The sequence below is a fragment of the Panthera leo genome, chromosome A2 (genome assembly GCF_018350215.1).
Source record: "Panthera leo isolate Ple1 chromosome A2, P.leo_Ple1_pat1.1, whole genome shotgun sequence".
Classification (NCBI taxonomy): Eukaryota; Metazoa; Chordata; class Mammalia; order Carnivora; family Felidae; genus Panthera; species Panthera leo.
In genome coordinates, this window is record NC_056680.1 from 57,006,550 (window position 1) to 57,028,909 (window position 22,360).

The 22,360-nt window shown below is 50.7% G+C and overlaps 2 protein-coding genes and 1 long non-coding RNA gene across 3 annotated transcripts in view; 1 reads left to right on the top strand and 2 right to left on the bottom strand.

Moving 5' to 3' along the window:
• The window catches only part of LOC122204649 (serine/threonine-protein kinase SIK2-like), a 60,969-nt gene that overhangs the window by 26,102 nt on the left and 12,507 nt on the right, over window positions 1-22,360 (bottom strand). The gene's annotated exons all lie outside the window — the stretch shown is intronic.
• LOC122204705 (serine/threonine-protein kinase SIK2-like) lies at window positions 12,097-13,390 on the bottom strand. The gene is made up of 2 exons (XM_042912311.1): window positions 12,753-13,390; window positions 12,097-12,435 (listed from the first exon to the last, which is right to left on the bottom strand). The coding sequence occupies exons 1-2, from the start codon at window positions 13,123-13,125 to the stop codon at window positions 12,431-12,433; spliced, it is 378 nt and encodes a 125-aa protein (XP_042768245.1). The 5' UTR covers window positions 13,126-13,390; the 3' UTR covers window positions 12,097-12,430.
• On the top strand, window positions 21,184-21,988 carry LOC122204722. The gene is made up of 2 exons (XR_006195761.1): window positions 21,184-21,392; window positions 21,763-21,988. It is a non-coding gene; the product is annotated as an uncharacterized LOC122204722 (long non-coding RNA).

Sequence of the window (22,360 nt, forward strand, 5' to 3'; positions counted from 1 at the left end):
TTCGATTAAATTCCCCATCTTTCATGGACGCGGTTCACGGCACCTCAAATCAGTTACAGCAGCAACATTCAACAATCTCTGATCACGGATCGCCAGAACAAATAGATTAACAACGAAAAAATTTGAAAACACTGCAAGAATTACTGAGATGTGACACAGGGACGTGAAGCGAGCAAATGCTTCAGAAGAAAGGGTGCCGAGCGACTTGCTTAAAGCAGGGTCACCACGAATCTTCGATTGGTAAAAAAGAAAAAAAAAAAAATGCAATATCTGCAAAGCGCAATAAGGTAAGGTGTGCTTGTACTCAAAACATATTTGAGGAACGAGCAAATGAACGAGTCTGCTTACATGATGACGGATAAAGTCGCTGGGCTTTTTACTCAAGTGATCGGTCCTCTTCCTTCCTTCACCACCAAGCCTGCCAACTTCCCTCTCCCCTCTCCTTTCTCCTTGGCCTCCCTGAGAATACCCTCCTTTGTGGCTCCTGCAGGAGCAGGAACTTGGGCGTGGAAGGTACTGAGAGCCCCCTGTGGGACCTGCCCATGATGCTCCAGAGAAGTCCCAGCTCCCGGCTGTGCTGCGGCCTCACCCTGGCTGGCCTCTCTGAGCCGGCCACTCACCCCTTTGTCCATATCCAGCCATTCCTCAACCTGGCCCATTGTCAGCCTCCCTTTGGGTCCAGGGACACTGAGCGTCTCTGGCATAGAAACAAAGACACAGGCACGTCTGAGAGATCTGCAGGGATTTTCCTGAGAAAGCCTTACCCTCCAGGGGAGGGGGGGTGGTGTTCAGCTGTTTGGAGCTCCTGCCAGGTCTCTTTAGTCTGGAGCTCCCCCATGGAAGATGAACAGGCATAAGGCAGCTTGTGTAGGGCTAGGGTGGGCAGGGCCTGGAGGAACCGGACAGCCCGGTCTGGAGCAGGGCAGCTTGGTGGAGGGCAGCTCAGCACCCCCAGGCTCTACAGGCAGTCCTGAAACCCAGAGAGCAGAGATGACACCAGGAGGGAGCCAACTGCAACGCCTTCTGGGGCCAAGCTGATCCGCGCTGTGCAGGGTTGAAGCTGACTGCAAAAAGGAGTGAGCTTCCCGTCTCCGTGACTAAGAAAGCAAGGGTCTGTCAGGGGCAGAAGAAGGCCTTGGGAGCCTCTGCCAGCCCTGAGGACTCTGGATCCCAGGGATGTCCCCATGAAGTTCTCAGGGAAGTCCTGGTGTTGCCCCAAGCCCAATGTCATGGGGTGTAATACTACGATGTCCCAGCAGAGGGCAGCATGTGGCTGCCACACAGTCCTGGAAAGAGTTGCTGGCAAAACCCCAAACCTCTGGGACTCAAGGAGGTCCAGAGAGGCCCAACAGACCTGGCTCCCTCCCAGGCCTGCCCATGAGACCGCTCGCCACCTCCACACCCACGCCAGTCCCTACATCTTGTTTCTAGATTGGATCCTTTTGGCAACATCTCCGTGCGTGGGATTGTTTTAGCCCCACCCAGGTCCAAAGTCACCCCTCAGTGGCCTCACCCATGCACTAAGTCAGACTTGAAGGTCCCACTCAGATGCTGTCACTTCTCAGTGACCCACCCAGGTCCTAAGTCACAAGGTGTCCCTCGGCAGTCTGCTCTGAGAGCCTGGGGAGGTGGGCCGGGCTGTGCCTGGTCAGCTGCCATATCCTGCCTTGAGGACACTAATTTCGCATTTATCAATTTCCACTGTCCGTTTTTCTTATGTATTTTAATCCAAGGCATTTTGAGTCCTGCCTCCCACAGCCCTGTGAGGAGCTTATAGGCCTGGCCCTGCCCTGCCTGTGCTCAGGAAGATCGTCACTCCGGCTCTGACACCAGGTTCAGGGTGAGCACAGCCCGCACACGGTCTCCCAGGAGGCCACGAGCCTCTAAAAGCAGCTTCCAGAGGAGGAGCGATGTCTCAGGGAGGGGACTGCACTGTGTGACCCTGGGGACTGCCTCACCCTGACCCTCAGGCTCCTCGTCTCTCACGTTTGCCATAAGGAGGTGGTGGCAGAGAAGCAGCCACGTCCACTGATGGGGGGTTGAGCGTGAGTGGTCACAGCAGCCTCTTTCTTCTCCTCAGGCCCATAGAACAGAAGTAGAAACCGAGGACAGTGAAGCTCGGGGTCTGTCTCTCCCCACGCGGCTGAGCAGAGGGGCCCAGGAGCCAAACCCAGGCCAACTGATTCCAGCAACCACATGTTCGCGAGGGCCTTCTCTCAGTCAGTCCTACACCTGCTAAGCTGTGTGACCTGGGGTAGAGTGCATGCCCTCTCTGGGCTTCTACTGGAAATTCAGGGAGGGTGGGAGTTCAGTTCGATCATTGCCTCCCCGGAAAGCAGAGGAGCACATTCAGATTATTCACGAACAAAGGCTTCACTGATGTCAAATCAGACCCCAAGCGAGGTAGGTGTTCTGTACTTGGCGCACGGTAGGGGTTCAGAGGGGCCACTGCTGCTGTTTCACCATGGTAGTGACCATGGTCATCAGTGAGCTGGCACCAGTCAGATCTTGCTCTCTGAGCACCCTCCCTCTTCCTCACCTTGCTCTAGGCTTACTGCACAGGCGAATGAGCCAGAGACTGCCACCATCCCTGTCCCTGGGGTCCCCTGGGCTGCGTGTGACCCGGTCCAGATGGTCACTGCCTTCCCCAGAGGCGAGCCCAGCTGGGCAGGGTCTCGCCCTTCCTGAAGCCTCCTCATGGTTCCTCTAACCAAAGCATCAAATGTCCACCCCAGGCTTCTTGAACCAGAACCCCGGGGCAGGTCCAGCCCTCGGGGTGTTAACAGCCTTCCCGCCGACATCCTTGCAGCCCTATTAGGGAGACACTACCTCTCGAGAGGCAGGAACACAGGCTTTGGCGGCTGATGGAGCAAAGGATATTGTAATCCATGCCCTGCACTTCCCAGAGGCCAAGCTCCCTTCCTGCTCCGTCACCCCTCCCTCCCCAGCCATCTGGGGCTTTTTCTGCCACTCCAAGTCTCCAGGTAGGCCCCAATGGGGATGCTGAGGACACAATCACCAGCCTTTTAGGAACGCGTGTTTGTGAATGAAGCCTGGACGTCTTCTTGCAGAGAATGCTGAGTGAGCCTTTCGGGGCTGGCAATTTGCAGAGCAGTCCAGATGTGGCAGGACAATGGGGGTCTGATTGGCAGGGGAGCAGGAAGGGCCAGCAGCTGCAGAGCAAGGAAAGGTAGGGTTAGGAGGGGGGCGGTGCACAGGAAAATCTGCAGGGAGGTAGGAGTCCTGCAAAGGCATGGGGCGGGCCAGGTCTCATTCTACAGCCCCAAATAAAAGCACTGACCCAGCTGTACCAGAGAAAGGCCTGGGCAGGAGGCAGAGGGACTGGCGTGAGAGAGGAAGGAGGCAGCAGGCTTCTCCTGAGAACTATGTAATTCATTCATTTATCTGTGTACTCATTAAGTCACTCATGCATGCATGAACGCCTTTGGAAGGCATCATCATGAAATGGCAACAGCTCTCAAGGGCCATTCAGACTCTGTGGTTTAAATTCTGGCTCCTGCACATATCTGGGTCCTTCTGCCCCAGTATCCACATCTGCGCCATGAGCTTGGTATGACGCTAAAAAAAGGATCATACAGGTAAAAATGCTCAGCACCACCCTTGACTCTTAGTAGGTGCTTACTAAGCATGGGCTCAGCTTTCCCGTCTCCTCTTTTCCCTCTCGGTCATTCTGACATCTTTTGAGTAGCTAGTATGTATCAAGAACGGACCTGGCCAGTGGGAGACAGACAAAGGCAAGACCCCTAGACCGGGCTCTGGCTCTTGAGAAGTTCACAGTCATGGAGGCAAAGGATGGCGAGGGACAGGCCTCTAAGTGACATCAGGGAAGAGGTAAATGGCCATTCATTTATTTGCTCATCCCTTTAGTTATTCATCAAATTAAAGGTATTATGTCACCGCCTGAGGCGGCACAAAGCAAGGCCCTTCCCACAAGGGATTCACAATCTAGCAAGAATCCAGTATGTTTGGAACACAGAAGTCAAGCAACTGACAGTACTGGGAAGGCAGCACAGAGGAGGTGCAGTATGAGCTAGGTTTTGAAGGATGCGTAAGAGTTCCCTAGGGGAAGGAGACAAGAAAGCACACTCCCAGACAAGAAACAGGACAAGCAAAAGCATAGCAGGCTTCTGGTACTTGGAAAGACTGTCCTAGCAGAGGGCAAACCTGCTTGGCTCTAGACTCAAAATACATCCTCATGCCCTCCGGAGACACGGAAGAAACACCAGCTGTGGTCTGTGACCGGTTCTGGGCCTTCAGAGAGAGTTCTCATTTACTGAGCATCTATTCTCTGCCTAAAGTCTCCCAGGCCTTCGTATACGTGGCCTCCTTCCATGCTTGCAAACCTTTGAGAGTGGTCTGGTTTTCTCCTGGCTCAGGAGGAAGTTGAGGCTCCAAGACAGAAAGCGACTTACCCGCTAATACCACTGGTCGGGAGAAGAGCTGGGGTTTGAATCCAGATCTGCCTAACTCCAAAGCAATGGTCTTCCCCTGCCCTGCATTTGGACCTAGATCCGCTGTCCTCGGTCACTAAGTCCTCCACATGGGATCTTCGTTCTCTCTGCTGGCATGTTATGCAAGCTCCGCCCCCCCTCCCCCCCTTCCACCCCCCTCCTGGGCTGGGGGCTCGAGCCTCTGGCCATGCTCCTGGGCTGGCATGAACCCTTCTGGATTTCACACCATCGCCCTTCACCTTTGAGGATCTGGCCTCAGCCCCTCCCTCTGTGAAATGGGGCCTGGCCCCTCAGCTCTGCCATTCCTGACACCCCTCTCCCCACCCTTTGCCTCCGCATCTGCAAAACCCTGATAAACCATCTCTGGGCCTTTAAGGGCTTTTTATTTCTCCAGCCATGCTTTTCTCTACATTTTAATAAGCTGCCTGCAAAATTGGTGATTGATGAGTAAGAATGAGGAGGATGTGGGGCTGAACATTTTTTTCCTCGGAATCGCTTCTGGCTGCGCACTCGACTTTAAATTGATTAATAACGTGCAGGTCCAACATTAATTATCAGCCATTTGTCACCGGGGAAGGCTGAGGCCTGAGCCCTGCTTGCAGACCTTGTCCTCATGGCCAGCTCCATGGCACTGTGGGAGATGCCCAGCTGCCCTTCGTGGGCACCGAAGGCCCCGGACACTTAAGGCCCTTGCTGAGCTCGGCCCCTGGAACCCTGAGCACTGTGGCGGCATCTAGAGGCCGAAACTGAGCATCCCAGGGTGATAGCGCTCCTGATGCGTGCCTGCCCCCAGGTGGCTCATGGCCTCACCAGACCCTAGGCTGGCTCTGAATAAGGTTAAAAGGATCCCAGAAGACCCTGGAATTTCTTCATTCAACCAACACAGAGCAGCTATTACATGCAGCCATTTTTGGGGGCACTGAGCAGTGAGCGAGACAAGGTCCCTGACTTTTGGGGAGGCTGATAACAGAAGCATAGGGAAGTGCAGCGATGTCGGGGAGTGGGGGGAAGCTAAGATCTCTGAAGGAAAGCAAAGCTGGTAAGGTTGGAAGGGCCAGGAAGAGGGCGAGAATTACCCATTTAAATAGGGGTTGGGGAAGACCTTGCTGAGGAGGGGAGTGAAGGAAGGAGCCGCAGACGTATCTGAGGAAGAACATTCACGGCAAAGGGAGCAGCAGTGCAAAGGCCCTGAGGTAGGGGGAAATGGATGATTAGAAATAACACTTTGCTCCATGAATGAAGTCGGTCACAAAAGACCACAGAGCGCATGGTCCCGTTTATAGGAATATTCAGGACAGGCGAGTCCACAGAGACAGGAAATGGGTAAGTGGTTGCCAGGGGCTTGGAAGACGGGGGTAATAACGGGGAATGACTATTAATGGGTATAGGTTTATGGGTGATGCAAACATCACAAAATTAGACAGTGGTGATGGTTGCACAACTCTGAATATACTAAAACCGTTGCCTTGCATGCTTTAAGCGGGTGAGCTTTCTAGTATGTAAATTACCTACCGACGAAGCTGTTGCACAATGACTATGTCACATGTCAGGTAGCCAACAGTGCCCTGAAGGAGAAGGAACTGGGATAAGATGGGGAGGGGGGTTAGGAGGCGACACTTGAGCAGAGACCTGAGTGGAGTTTCAGGTCCAGGAATGGGTGCAGCTGGACTAGGCTGCCTGTGTCTGCCACCTGGGGAAGTTGATGCCGGAGTTGGGCACGTGGGCGTGTCAGACTCCGGCCTGGGGGTGCTGACAAGTACTCGGTGGGGTGGGAGGGGAAGGCGCTTCAGGTGTGCTGGATGGCATTTCATGAGAATCTGACGTTTTAAAACCACTAAGACTTGCATCCTCTCAGAGCCAGTGGGACAAAGGCTTTTCAGGCTCAGGTCCCTCGGGTGGTCACGGAGGTCACTACCGTCCTCTGTTCAGAAAGAGCGGAGGCGGCACCAGGCGGGGCTTACGGGTAGTGGCCATTCTGTGCCTGAGTGCTGGCCCAGGCATCCGTAGCCCTTAGAGGCCCCGCTTAAGTCACATCACTGGCAGAGCTCGATCTTTTGGGAAGCCACAGTCAGTATTTACCGGAATGAAGCAGGCCAAGGTAAATGGGACTTCTCCCAGATCACCCTGGGGCTCCAGCTCTGGGAGGGCTTCTTGGCCCTACGTTTTAGGAAAATAGCCATCAGTGTTCCCCAAAAGGTCTCCCTTGGGGCAGCTTTAGATACCAGGAAAGCCCCCTCAACCTCAAAGTGCTCCCTGTTCGTGCCCAATTCACCTTGTCTCCCTATAAAAGCAGAACCAGCGATGAAGGAGGTGGTTCTGGGCAGAGGGCTCAGCACGTGCAAAGGCCCTGAGTGAGGTAGGAGTGTGCCTGGTGTGTTCCAGGATCAGCGAGGAGGCCGCTGTGCTGGTGCAGAGGGAGTGATGGGGACAGTTGAGGAGGGGTGGTCAGAGGACTGGCTGGTGCAGGCTTTGGATGGCCTTGGCCTTTACTCTAAGGTGGGAGCCTTGGGAGGGCCCCTCTGGCTTTGTGCTGAGAACAGATAGCAGGGTGGCAAGGGCAGGAACAGGGAGGGCAGGGAGGAGGCTGGTACAAGGGGCCATGGGAGAAGACTTCCCCATGACCTTGAGTGAAGCTCCACCCACTCCTCCTTAGCACAGAGTGGTGGGGGAGATCCAATGAGGCAGATGAAGACCATAGTCCTCCTTCCAAAATGAGGTTTGGCTGGCTCTTTCCTCTTCTGTCTTTATACCAGGCTCTTCCTACATCTAGGCCTTTGCACACACTGTTCCCTCTGCCCAGGACACTCTTCCCTCTCTCCTCATCTGCCTGGTGAAACTTCATCGTCAAGTCCTAACCCCTTGGGTGTTGGGGTGGTTTCCTCTGCTGGGGTTGGCAGCCCAGGGTGAGGCATTTCCCCTCAACACACACAGAGGGCTTGGACTTTCAGTGCAGACCGGCCTCCAGGACATCCCCTTGAGGCCCGCCCTCCGAGCTGGGACAGAGCCAGGGGCTGAGGACACCACAGGGTTACCTATCCTCAGGTCAGTGGTTTGGGACTGGTGGAGGGGGTGGCGGGCAGACCCAGCACAATGCCACCAAGTGAGGGTAAATCCAGCAAAGCCCAGGATTCCGGGCCAAGTCAGGTTGTGTCTCTGGCTGAATTTTTGCAAAGCCTCACACTCTGTTCATTGATTAATTGTACAAATGTTTACCGAACCCTGGCCTAGGCCCTGGGGATTGGGCGGTAAGTAGGAATGCTACCTATCCTGCTACCATGGGGGTAGGGATAGACGGGAAGCTTGTGCACAGGTGCACACTCAATACTTGGAGAGGGCACTACGCGCCGTGAAGGTGTCTGGGGATGGTCCGGGAGTGTTTCCCAAGGAGGTGACCTGTGAGCTGAGACCTGGATAGTGACAAGGCACCAGTCATGCAAAGACCTGGGATGCTAGTGGTTCAGACAGGGAGTGGCCAGTGCAAAGTCCCTGAGGCCAGAGAACACCCTGTGTACTTGAAGAGCTGCAAGGGGAACGGAGTGTCTGAAGGGGAGTGCCCCTTCAGGGGAGGTAGAGGGGGAGGCGGGGCAGGTGTGATGGGGAATCTAGATTTTGGGCAAAGTGCAAAGCATCGGGTGTTCCAAACCAGCAACATGATGGGGTTTGTGCTTATAAAAGCTCCCCCTGCTGAGACAGTAGAAAGGAAACGGAGACCCAGGAGGCCCTTGGGTGGATGGGCAGTGTGATGCCTGAAGGGCCACTGGTGCTAAAAAGCCTGGAATTGGGGGGGAGGCGGTGGAGATATAGGCTGGAGATATAAATTTAGAGGCCATCTTTCAGTTTCATTGTTTCAGAGATAAACCCTTATAAAGTCCAGCGATCAATAAGCAGACTAACACTGGCCATCTTCCCCACCCAAATCCTGAGAGAGCATTTCACGAGTAAGTGCTTTCAAAATGACTCTGGTCTAGGGAGGGAAGGAGGGGGTGCGGTGAGACAGGAGCCCAGGCACCAGCCGGCGCTTGATAAAGTCTGCCCACGCCTCAATGGCATCCACTCACCAGGGGCAGTGTGAACAGTCACCTGCCTACATTCTAGAGCAGCGCAGCCCAAGATGGGCCGGGGCTGCTGAGCCAGGCCCTGGGCCCAGCCCTGCTGTGATAGTGCGGGGACACCAAAGGAATACAGCCACGCCCGCTCCATGAGCTGTGGCAAAGCACTGCACTGGAGGCTCGGTTTCCTAGCTGTGTGGCCTTCAGCCCTGGCCAAGCGTCTCTGAGCTTTACTTTGTTTGTGTAACGGGCATAAAATTACGTGTATGCCGCAGGGACTCCGTGAAAAGGAAACGAGCAGATCCACATCACCGGTTCTCCGCAATGGTGCCGCAGTCCCCTGGGGGTGTGGGGATCTGAAATTTGGGGGGTATTTGTGGATTGCCACGGTGATGTCTATTCACATCCCAGGCTACTGTTGCCAACTGCAGGCCACCGGGTCCTCCCCCCTCAAGGCCTTTGCACAGGCAGTTCTCCCTGAAACTGTATCTGCTCATTGTGTGTCGCACCCACTAGAGTGTGAGCTCCAGGAGGGCTGAGATGTGGGCCAGGGTGTTTACTCCCGTGTACCCAGCACTGAGGACGGGATTTGTCACAACCCACTTAACCTGACAATAATACCAGGGGTCAGGAGTTTCCAGATGAGGAAACTGAGGCAGGATAGGAGCTCCTCTGATGAGGACCCCAAGCAGAAACGCAGCGGGCTCCCCAGCTCTGAGCCAGAATCAGTACCCCAGGGCCCCACCGGGAGGCTGTGGGCACCTCCTCGGCCCTTCCCCGACCCATGTTCCCAGTGCACCTGGGACCGATCATCTCGGGGAAGGGGCCACATCATTCCTGCCACCTGCCTGTGCCGGAGCTGTCTGCACGCTCAGAAACCATCGGCTTCCCATTAGGCAGATCAATAGCTTCCACTGGTTTCCAATTTGTGTTTCCAGAAATTCATCTCCCAGCCACCTTTTTAATTAACCCCCTCCACCACACCTGGGGCACAGATAGATCACCCGCCCTGGGCCACCTCTGCAGACCACAGATCACGAGGCTCCGCGAGCCACAGGGGAGCTGCAGGTGTATTTAAAGCTGACCAGCTGCTTCCCTGTCACCGCAGGAGCTGACCCTGCTGGCTGGATGCCATCCACTCTGTCCCCTGCTCCTCGCTGAACCCCCGTGGAAGGGGCTGGGTCCTCCCTCACAGAAAGAAAGCAGGTGATGAGAGGCCAAGGCAGTGTCCTGAGGTCCCCCAGCTGGCAAGAGCTAGGACAAGTGCACCTTTGAGGCAGGCAACTGGCAAAGCGCTCCCCAGATGCCGCAGGACAATGGGGTCTGGCTGGCAGGTGAGCAGGAGGGGCCAGCAGCTGTAGGTTCAGGGCAGGGAAAGGTGGAGGGAGTGTGATCCCCAGGAGCCTCTGCTTTCCCACACCTGGGGTCTCCTGGGTATTCCGCACTGCTCACCTGTCTACCCCTCCGGGCCTACTGCTGCATCCCTGGTGCCTGGCACATAGTAGGTGCTCAGTAATGGCCGCTAAATGAGCAGTAAATACTTGCCGCACTTTGCCCTGGGCAGTGTTCCCAGAGCTTCTCTAAATGACCTTATTTCAATTTCACAGCTGTCCTCGAGGCGGGCATCACTAGCGTATGCATTTTATAGGTGGGAAGACTGAGGCCCCGAGAGGCTAAGTGACTTCCCCAAGGTCACACGGCGAGTCGGGGTAGAGCTGCGATCTGAACCTGACTCTGGAACTGCACTCCACGCTCCCTTACCTATTCCCGGTGGCCTCAGCTCTGAAGGGCAGGAACTGGGTCCTGTGCCCCATGGAACCTCCACCATATATACCATCATGTAAACGTGTTTGTTGAGTGAATAAATGAGTGAATTACGCACTCCTTGTCCTTTAAAACACAGTACAGTCAACCAGTCTGCTGGCACAAATCTGGAGTGTTTCTGGTCGGAGATGAAGGGGAGAGAGGAGTGAATCTCCTGGGGCACCCAGAGGTGACAAGCCTCTCAGTAGTTACAACTCGGGGGCCATTACTAGGGACCCTCTGATCTCACCCCACCTCCTTCCTCACCTGTCTGTTATACTGGGGTTCTCTGTCATGTATACAGAGGGCACAGAGCCATGATTTGGTTTTATGTGGTGTCTTAAGACTTTCCAGTGAGATAAGTGGATTACTGTTGACCCAACATCTGGGCAAAAAGAGCCTGCTATGCGTGGTCATCCAAGTCAGCTTCTGGAGGTGGCCAAAGTGAGACATGAAAGGAAGGGGGCCATGATGGACCCTGCACCTGTGGCCAGTGAGAGCAGGTGAGTCCGGAGCCAGGGCAGAAGGGAGGAGGGGGACAGAAGGGGGGAGGGTGGGGTAGGGAGAGCTGGGACATCCACCGGCTGAGGTCTGGTCCCCAGTGGGTGCACAGGAAAGAGAGGGTGATATCCAGAGTGTTTGCACCCAGCTCATTCCTTCCCCACCAGGTGGGCAGTCCCTGGAAGGGGACCCGGGGCTCCCATTGCCCACACGCCATTGTGACCCACCCCCGGGGCTCCCGCTGCCCACACCCCATTGTGACCCACCCCCCGGGCTCCCGCTGCCCACACCCCATTGTGACCCACCCCCGGGGCTCCCGCTGCCCACACCCCATTGTGACCCACCCCTGGGGCTCCCGCTGCCCATACCCCATTGTGACCCACCCCCCGGACTCCCGCTGCCCATACCCCATTGTGACCCACCACCGGGGCCCCCGCTGCCCACACGCCATTATGACAAATAATGACAAATCTACTTCATCCTAACCCCCGCAACATATATGCTGGCAATCATCCTCCACACTTATGGCCTGCCCAGATCCATCTAAAGGGTCTCATGGCTGAGGTTTCATTAAACGGCAAGAAATGGCGTTTTCCTGGCAACAGCTAGCCCCTCAAGGTCCTGGAACCTTGAGTCCTAGAGTAAGTCTCCAAGGAATTCTGGCTCTCTCCCTAACCCCCTCCCAACCTGAGGGTATATAATGAGCTACCCGTCACGACGCCAGTGCAGCTCTCCCTGCCCATGGACCTGTCCCCGTGCTTTAATAAAATCACCTTTTTGCACCAAAGACTTCTTCACGAATTCTTCCTTGGCCATCGGCTCCAGACCCACGAACCCCCCATCACTCCAAAACTTCACCACCTCCACCTTGTGCTTCCTACAACTCCACATCCAGCAGGTCACTCTCCCACCGACACTCCTCCAGCCTGTGAAGCTGTTCTGGATCTGGTCCCACCCGTCGCCCTGGCCAATCTCCTGTGCCATGTCCCCGGGCTTCCTGGAGCTCAGCATCGTTCCCTGCACTTAAAACGCAGGGACGGGGCTCCTGGGTGGGCCTCAGTGGCTCAAGCGTCCCACTCTTGGTCTTGCTCAGGTCGCCATCTCAGTTTTGTGAGCTGGAGCCCCGTGTCGGGCTCCGAGCTGATAGCACAGAGTAGACTTGGGATTCTCTCTCTGTCCCTCCCCCACTCGCACTGTCCCTTCTCTTTCAAAACAAACATTTTTCCTTTAAAGTTAAAAAACAAAATAAAATAAAGGCATGGACACGTGGCTCTCATGGCTCTCATTTATTTGTTTTTTGGGGGTTGTATTTTATTTTTCTTAAATACATTTTTTAATTTATTGAGATGTTTGAGAACCTGATTTTTTGGCTCTAGGGACATCCTCCTTGGCTGCCTGTATTCACTGCTGGTGTCGGAGTTTGTGGCTGGCGAGTTGCATCTGGGCCCGCTAATCGTGGTCACTATAGTAGTCCCTTCAGAGGTCAGACTACTCTGCTCTGAGGACAGGCCTGTGCTGGAACAGGTTGGGATGGGGCCCCAGCAGCAGATTCTTCTTGGTGTCCTGATCGTGGGCTGGATAGTTGTCAACGTGTACCACAGGTTTTCACTCTCCAGGGACATGAAAATCAAAGCACTGTGTTCCCGGTTTTCAATATTTCGTTCCACGTCCCAGAAGACTTCCCCCTCAAACGGCTCCAACCCGGTGGCCAAGCAGTACCAAACCACCCCCAGGCTCCCAGAGTTTACGGAAGGGGTGTCCTCCCTTTGCTGCAGGAAGAGTCGCGGGGCAGAATAAGGGGGGCTGTCCCAGAAAGTGTGGAGTTTGTAGCCAGCAAACTGGATGCTCAGTCCAACCCCCGTGCGTTTTACCTTCAGCTTCTTGCCAAAAAGCAAGGTCTCTAACTTCAGATACCCGCCGATCATACCTTGTTGGTGGCAGTACTCCACCACCGATAACAGCCGGCAGAATGTGTCTGGAACCTCCTCCGTCACTTGACCACGGTGCGTAGAATCATCACGCAGGTTGTCTCTGCTTACATATTCTGCAAGGAGAACCAACGTTTCCTTGGTGTTGATCACCTCAAGTGACTTGACAACACTTGGGTGACTTGAGGTCTTCATATTCTGGGCTTCACGACAAAGTCCCTGGAGGCCAGCGGGGTCCTTCTGGGTTTTCTTGATGAACGTCACATCAGACTGCTTCCTGGGGGGGATGCTGCCCTCACTGGTGATCTCGGGGATCTCGTAAATACAGAAGTCCTCCTCACCAGCGGTAATGGCCTTACGCCCCTGAAGCATGGTGACCTACTAACTATACTAACGCTAAATAATGCTAATTACACGGACTATGCTAACCAACAATACCAACCTACAAAATACTAACAATACTAACAATACTATGCTTATGAACTATACTAACAACATGAACTATACTAACAATATGAACTATACTAACAATATGAACTATACTAACTGTACTAAAACGCTAACACAAAAAAAAACAAATGAAAAACACACACGCGCACACACACACACTCACACACACACACACACACACACACACACACACAAAGAAAATGAAGGGAGGAAATGAAGAAAAATTGAGAAAAAGAAAAACTAAAAAAGGAGAAAAAAAAGAAAAAAGTAAAAACAGAAAAAGGCAAAAAAAATTGGGAGAGAAAAGGAGTAGAGAAAAAAGAAAAATGAAAATAAAAAAACAAACAAAATGAAAAAAAGAGAATCGAAAACAAACTAGCTAGGGTCAAAGGCCGACAGGTCACCAAAGCTTCCTGGGCTGTAAAGACCAAACACCCAGCCGAGCCAGGGTCTTATATAGACAGGTCTTGCCATGACTTCACCATGGGGCTTTGTGAGGGCACAGCAAGAAATGGGCCAATTATGCAATCATGGCTGGGGATGTCTGAGACCACAGTGGTTTCCTCACTTTTTATCCCCAAAACCCCTTTACTCAATAAAAAAAAAAAGACCCCCAATGGGCTTTTTGTTTGTTTGTGTGGGCTTTTCAAGATTGATATTTACTTTGTTAGAAATCAAAATCTATAAGATGGTTCAGTGGCCTTTTCACTTCAAGTTTAGAAAACTGCAATTTTGGCTTGTATAGACCTCGTAATGTCTACACTTAAAATACTCAGTTCCTGGTCTCAAAATGGTGCTACAATGTATAAGGAAATGTTGTGTTGTGTAAAACACGATAAGGCTCATTATTAACATCTATAAAGCTCAGAGGAACATTGCTTTTCATCATATTTTCACTGATAAGGTTGTGAGGAGATTTCTCATCAGAAACCTTGGAGGCTAGAAGGCATGGGTTGATGTGTTGAAAGCATTGAAGGAAAAAAGCTGTCAACCAAGAATCCTACATTTGGGAAAACTGTCCTTCAAAAATGAGGAAGAAATGAAGACATTCCCAGATCAACCAAAGCTGAAAGCCTTGCCTTGATGACTAGACCGGCCCTGCAGTGAAGGGGGTCCTTCAGGTTGAAATGAAAGGGCACTGAACAAGTAACTCGAAGCCTTCTGAAGAAATAATCTCCGGTAAAAGTAAGCAGACAGACAATTATGAACGCTAGTACTGTTATGACTTTGGTCTGTAGCTCTACTTTTGGTTCTCTATGTTAAGAGACTGATATATTTAAAAACCTAATTATTCATCTATGCTTTTGGACACAAGATGCATAAAGATGTAATTTTGTGACATTAACAACTGAAAGAAGGTGGGGTCAGGGCTGTAAAGTAGCGGAGTTTTCATGTGTTATTGAGGTTAAGCTGGTATAAATTGACATTACAATGTTGTAACTTTAGGATGTTAAAAGCAATCCCATGGTAACCACACACAACCACACACACACACACACACACACACACACACGCCACAGAACATACACAAAAGGAAATGAGAAAGGAATTAAAATGTTTCACAACAAAAAAAATCAACTAAATGCAAAAGAAGATAGTCATGCAGAAAATTTGAGACCGAAAGCAATTAAGGCATATAGAAAACAAAGAGCAAACCACAGAAGGAATTCCTTCCTTATCAGTAATGACTTTAAATGTAAGCAGATTAAACAGATTAGTGAAATGGATAAAAACATAGGATCCAACTATCTGTTACCTACAAGGGACTCAGATCCAAAGACACAAAAAAGTTGAACATGAAAGGAAGGAAAAAGATAATCCATGCAAATAGTAACCAAAAGAAAGGGTGGAGTGGCTGTAATAATACCAGACAAAACAGACGTTAAATCAGAAAATGTTACAAGAGACAAAGAAGGACATTTTATATGAATTAAGAGGTTCAGTACAGCAAGAAGAAAAAATGATAAACATTTACACACATAATGAGAGGCCATTATCGACAGAACTGAAGGGAAAAATAGTTCTATAATAATCATTGGAGCCTTCAATATCCCACTGTCAATAATGGACAGAACAACCAGACAGAAGGTAAGTAAGGACAAAGAGGATTTGAAGAACACGACAGCCCAGCCAGATCTAACAGACGGGCACGGGACCCCACCCAACAATAACGGCACGAGGGACCTTCTCTGAGACAGACTTTGCATTAGGTCGCGAGTTAAGTCTCAGTAGATTTTACAAGATAGATATCATACAAAGTATCTTTTCCAACCACAAGAAGATGAAGTCAGAAATCGGTAACAGAAGGAAGAGTGGAAAATTTAAAAAGCTGTGAAAACTGAAAACACACTCTCAAAGAACCAATGTGTCGAAGAAGAAATCACAGTGGAATGAGAAAATACGTAGAGGTGAAGGGAAATGAAACACGACGCGTCAAAACTCCTGGAAAACAACAAAGCAGTGGTGAGGGGGAAATTTATAGCTGTAAACGCTCACAGTAAACATCAAGACAGATCTTAAATCAACACCATAGATGTGCAACTTAAGAAACTAGAAAAAGCCAAAGGTAGCAAAGGGAAGGAAATAATAAAGATTAGAGCAGAGATAAATGAAACAGAGGGTCTTTTTACTCCTTACAGACGTAGAAAGGGTTAGAGTGCTATCAACAAGTGTATTCCAGCTCATTGGAGAATCCAGATACAATGGACAAATCTCTAGACCTAGAAAACCTACCAAGACTAAATCACAAAGAAAGAGAAAATCGGAAGAGATTCGTACATAACTAGGGAGGAGATTGAGGCTGTAATCGAAGACCACTTGACAAAAAAAAGCCCCGGATCTGACAGCCGCACTGGTGAATTCTACCAAACATTGGAAGAATTGACACCAATCTTCTCAAACTCTTCCAAAAAATTCAGGAGAAAGAACACTTCCTAACTAATTCCATCAGGCCGGCATTGCTTTGATGCACCCTAAATATCTCTGGGCCACCTTCCAGACAGTCACCAGAGGAGTTTTCGAAAATATCCAGCCACATGAGTTATTTTCTCAGCGACAAAAGAGACCTTTCTCTTGTCTGTGGAAAGAGAGGACCAGTAGTGTCTCCAGAATCAGGCTGAACATCTATGGACCTCTTCTGAGAGCCTCCGTCCACAACGGATGGGCCACACCGCAGACTGGACACAGCTGAAGCGGGGCAGGGGGTGGGGTGGGGAGGGGAAAATTCACGGAGGTAACCTGGGCTTCAATTGGTCTGTCAGCTGCTTTGACTGCTTTGGGCATCTTTGAATACAACAAGCCATGTCCTCATTGGACGCTGGGAAAGGACAATCTATCTGCACATCCAGCCCTATGGGCTGGAGTCTCCCAAACGAGGCCATCGTTTGTTTTTGGCAACTCTGCTCCACCACAATATTCATCAGACTCCTGAGAAAGATGACCGATGAAGGGATCCATAAATGGTAAGACCATCTTGCACTTAGCTGTGTTTTGGAAAAGGGAGATATTAGGCAACTGGGCCTTTAAGGTTTTGCTTGCACCCTGTTTGTGGAATGGTACGTGTGTCTATGTATGTTGTAAATGTGAGATAGTTTCTCTACCTCCGGGTGGTGGTTGTGAAAATTAATTTGTTAAAGTGCTCTACTTAGCTGGTTTGAAGGCAAGTGCTTGTAAGAACTGGGTGTTCTAGGGGTGCCTGGGTGGCTCGGTCGGTTAAGCGTCTGACTTCAGCTCAGGTCATGATCTTGTGGTCTGTGGGTTCGTGCCCCACGTAGGGCTCTGTGCTGAGGACTCAGAGCCTGGAGCCTGCTTGAGATTCTGTGTCTCCCTCTCTCTCTAATCCTCCCCCATTCACGCTCTGTCTCTCTCTGTCTCTCTCTCTCTCTCAAAAGTAAATAAACATTAAAACAATTAAAAGAAAAAAAAGAACTGGGCATTCTAAAACTCAGAAAGATAGAAACTAACCCCAGGTGTCTTTCAAGTTCAAGTGATCTTGGATAATATTTGGTATGAAAGCTAATGTAACGTTGTTCGTTTAGTTCAAATGGACATAAGTCTTTAGAATTGCCAACATTAAATATGATAGTTTCACTCTGCTTGTGTTTACTGTAAGTCAAACCAGCTGTTGGTGTTGTGACTGTCACAAAATGTGATGGAAAAGAAAAAGACGTGAGAGCCCTGTCCAATGGCTTCTGAAGCTTTATGGGCAAGCGAAGGACAGACAGACAGATGTAAATAATTTTAATAAATGTAATTAAGGCTACTTGAAAAAATAAGCGAAAAAATTCTGTATTTAATGAAAGTGAGACTGGTTATTCAAAGAGGGAAAACTTGGGGTACCTGGGTGGCTCAGTCTGTTGAGCATCCTGCTCTTGACCTCTGCGCAAGTCATAATCCCAGAGTTGTGGGATTGAGCCCCTTGTCAGGCTCCAAGTGGAGCCTGCTTGAGATTCTCTCTCTGAGTGTCTCTCTGTGTCTCTCTCTCCCCCCCTCCCCCGCTTGTGCTCTCTCTCTCTCAAACAAAATTTAAAAAAAAAATAAAGAGGGGAAAACATAGGACAAAATCTGAAGGAATGCGAAAGGGAAAATTGCAGAAGGTTTGCGAGAAGGGAATCTTTCAAAAGAAATGCTATGCATGGTCGGGACCGAGATTCTGGAGTTTCGCATGTAAGAAACAAGTTTATGAGGGCAGCGATCGACCCCCGGGGAAGAGAAGGGGGAGGCAGAGAACGATGTCAGGCAGAAGTTGAGCAGTGACACTTCAATGGGAGCCTTAGCCAACTCTCTGAGCAGTCCCGAAAGTTGGACTGCCCTTCGGAAGCATCCAAACTTAGGTGAAAGGGGCTGGCTCTTCGTAAGCGTCTTTGGATGTGACCACCTGGGCAGCGGGCAATGCCCTTGGCAAGGCCGCTGTCTAGAGTCATGGCGATCCCTGATGATGTCTGAGGGTCGAAGGCTGTAGGCAGCATTGCTATGGCTGGGAGACCTTGGTTCCTGCCAGAGATTCTCGTCAGCACATCCCAACACCCGTCACAAGAACTCAGACCCATGCAGTGCCCTGGATGTCCTTGTCCAAATAAGTATGTATCAACGTGGGAGGGGACACGGAGGAAGAAAGAAGGGACTGCATATCTTTTTAAAAATTCATCTTGTTGCAACGAATGAGTTTTAATATCCAAAGTACAGCGGTATAAGACTGGAATTTGGGTTTTCTCGCTGTTAATGTGACAGAGGCTTCTTAGATGATGGGTCTAAATCATCAACAGAGGTTTTTCTGTACCTTTAATCTGCCTAGAAAAACAAAGTTTCTATGTCTTGTCTTTGTTAGGTCTTTGCTTACTTAAGAAAGTTGAATCTGCTCAGTGTTAAGAGAGCTAAGGTTTGCTCACAGCTCCATTTACCTTGCTGTCTGCATTTACCTTGAGAATCTCTTCTTGCCATCCTGGCTAAATAAGTATCCCGTTTTGTAACGATCTGTAATCCTATTTAGGCACGTGTTTTGAAACCTTCTGGTATTTCACCAACTTCCAAAAACCCAGCTTGTGAATGGAAGTCTTTTTGACGAATTAGGCTTATTCCCTGGTGTGTCAAATGACATGGGAGGCATCATCAAATAAGCGATGAGGAACCTTCTTAGGCTTTGTTGTATGGGTGATTGCTCTAAGTGTCCTAGAGATTTTATAAGATTCCTAAGGTTTTGCTATGTCCTGGTATAGCGTCATCGCTTGTAATACGAACTACTGAAGTATCGTGTGTCACAGAATCTCCTTGCCAGCTGCACTGCATTGACAAATACAGCTCTCTGATCCCTTCAGGATCATAAAGCTAAGCTTAGTAAGAATTCCCAGAACTAATGGGGAAACTGCTTTCAAACAGACACTTGTGTAAACATTGCTGGTCCTCTAATGTTTGCTCTTCTAAATTTAAGTCTGCCTATGACATTTGGTAGACGTTTGGTAAATAAGTTCTTCATAAACAGATAGGAAACATTTATCCCTTTCTCCCTACCTGGTACCACCAGAATTCAAAACTCTCAGGGAGTATTCTCGTATTTTCACGGCAGTGTATTTATTTGCAGAAGTTCAATACGAATCCGTTCTCCTTGCAACAGGACGCCACTGGAAACATTGGTCATGTTGCCAAGGCTTTGACTGGAATGTCACAGTTGAGGGAGATATGCCTAGACTCAGCTACAATCAGAGAGCTTTAAGGAACTAATTAAGGTTGACTTTGCCGAGCCAATGAAGCCCCTTGGAAAACTTGCCTCGTACCTTGCTTACAAAGTTTCCAGCAGCCCTACCAGGTGAATAAGGAAGGTTGTCACTTCCTGGCAGGTGCAGGAACCTCAGGGTATTTGGGGGATCTCGAGAAGAGAGGGAGCCACCCACATCTATAGGTATGGCAGGCAAAGGCTGGTGGCAAGTATTTGGCTTGGCTTCTTGAGCCTGACAAGGCTGTTAAAAGTTCAATCTGACATTCCTTACGAAAAGTTCCAGCGAAGCAGATTGAAAAAACCAAACACCTATATGACCAATCACCGTTGTGATGGCGCTTGTGTAAACAGGCCCAGCTTCAACTGGACAATTTTACAAACAAAAGTGTCCTAATTTGGCGATCTTTGGTGGAGATGAGGGTGGTTTCAGAGAGAGAGATTGTTCCAGTAACACACCTGTGAAAATGTAAGATCATAGTTCCGATGAACCGTCTTTGAGGGTTCGTTGGTTGTCTATACACCTGGGCTGGGTCCTGAATTCTTCTGGTTTCCTTGAATGTCTGACCCTGACTCTCCAAACTAAGGTTTCCAGTTTTCTCCCACTGTGTTGACTGGAAGCACTGAGAACGAAAACTGCTTTTCCCTGAAGCCCTGCAAACCGAAGCCAGACCACCCGAGGTACACGTGACAGAAAAGTGGCCCGGTGATCTAAGGGCCACTCAGAAAGATCACCAGAGACACACGGATAGCTGAACAAGCTGATCGCAGCCTTCCCGACTGGACAAGCTGCCATCGGATCATCCAGAAGTGGACGTGTTCACGGATGGGGACATTTTCACGGGTCAAAGACAAGGAAGAGCCGGGTGCAGTGGTGACCCATCAGCTATCGTCCGCTGCGGAAGATGCCACAAAGTGGACCGACTGCCCAAGGGAACCATGCTGGCAGCCCGTCGAAGACTCCAAGACCCTCTGGAAGAGCTTTAGTGCCAAAGATAGACTTAACTACATATCAACCCCAACGTCCCTTGGAGGACCAAAGAGGAGTTAAGTAAGGAGTGGGGGTTTGGACACCGTGCTGGCATTGACACCGGCTGGAAATAGAATGAATCCTTACCCTAGAGCATCTGATGAAAGAAATAATTAGCCACATTCCTCGAAGCACCCGTTATGGGAAAGATGCCACTCTCCAGTGGATCCAGAAGTATACTGCGGGCTCCGATTTCAGCGAAATGCTACAAAAGGCAACGCTTGTGCTAAAAACAATCCTAAGACTGGGTGCCCACAAGTTCTCAAGGGTATACAACTGAGAGGCCCCAAACCTGGGGAAGACCGGCAGGCAGCCTTTCCCGGAATGCAAAGAACAACGGGAAATTCTCGGGGTTTGCTTGTATCTGCAGACACCTTTATCAACGGGGTTGAGGTTCCTCCCTGCTGTTCAGAGAAGGCCTCGGGAGTTGTCAAAATGCTTTTAAGCGAGACCATTTCTAGGTTTGGACTGCCGCTAATAATCCAGAGTGACAATGGAGTGACAACCACAGCGTCCAAGGCCTTGGGCATTCAGTGGAAATCACACGCTTCCTGGAGACACCGAGAGAGTGGAAAAAGGGAGAAAAATGAACTTTGGCAAAGCTCTGCCAAGAAACCCACTTCGCTTGGGAACAACCCGTGCCATCTGCCCTGCTTTGGGAAAGGGTGGTCCCTAGAAGAGGGCTTAGTTTCAGCCCCTGTGGAATGTTATATGGAAGACTTTCTATGTCTTTTTCGTGACCTAGGAGTTGCTGGCGGGGCTCCCACCAGCGATTTGGATACTATCAGGTACATCCAGTGCCTGAGTTTGCTTCCGGCAGGCTGATGTACCTCACAGATGTGTCTTCACGCTGCCTGAATCCCTTAGTGACATCCAAAGGTGTCACTAAAGATGTCAGTAAAGACCTGAAGAGCGGGAGCCCAGAGGACCAGCTCCAGCCTCACTGGACAGGTCAGACCCTGCGAGGTGCTGTTGACCCCCCACTCCTCCAAAACTACAGGGAATTGAGCCGTGGATTCACACTTGAATGACAAGGATCCACAGGTTCCCTACACCCTGTCAGCAGGGAGGAGGTCGAAAGGGACCCGGCTCAGACCAGTGAGCCTCTGCCGGACCTGAACCTCCGACTCGGGGTAACTGGTCCAAGGGAATCAAGCCATGAGTACAACATACTACCTGTTGTTCTCTAGTACCCCTAAAACCCTAGACACAACATGGTCCAGGAACTATTGACCAAAGTACAAAAATCCCGGTAATGCAGAACATTCCTTTCCACCCCAAAGTTTCCACTTGTCTAACCCCAGTCTTCACCCCACCTCAGCAGGAAGTAACGGCCGCGGCCGGGTCGTGGTCCCAATACCCACAAGAATGAGGACGGATCAAAAGACCCTGGGGACTGAAAAGGGTAACCCAAGGGTTAGCAGCCACAACTTTGTACCCTGACCTTTTTCCTGTGCCACTAAGTACCCCTGACTCTCCTCCTCTAGGGAGGTGGATGTGAGGCTCGCCCTCCTGCCTCTGGAATAAACTCTTGCTTTGCTTTATACTCCATGTCTCAGTGATGGTCTTTATGCGCATCAGGCAGATGAATTTGGGTTCACTACACATGGCAGGCACTCAGTAAAGACTGCTGAACCCATGTGGACTCTGACGCTTGGAGAGTTCAGTGTCTGGTCCGTGGTGACACAGGGTAGGACGAGGAGAAGGCTTTGATTTCAGAACTGTAGTGCCTCTACTCCCATCCACAGTGCTAAGAAGTTTCTGCTCTCCTCTCAAGGCTACCTGCTCAGCCCTCGGCACAGCACCTCCGTGGCCCCAGCCCCTGTCCCTGCTTTGGAGCCAGCTCTCCATTCCGACCTGGAGGTGACAGACAGCTCAGCCCTGTTTACCCAGCTCCACCAACATCCCAGCCTCATCTG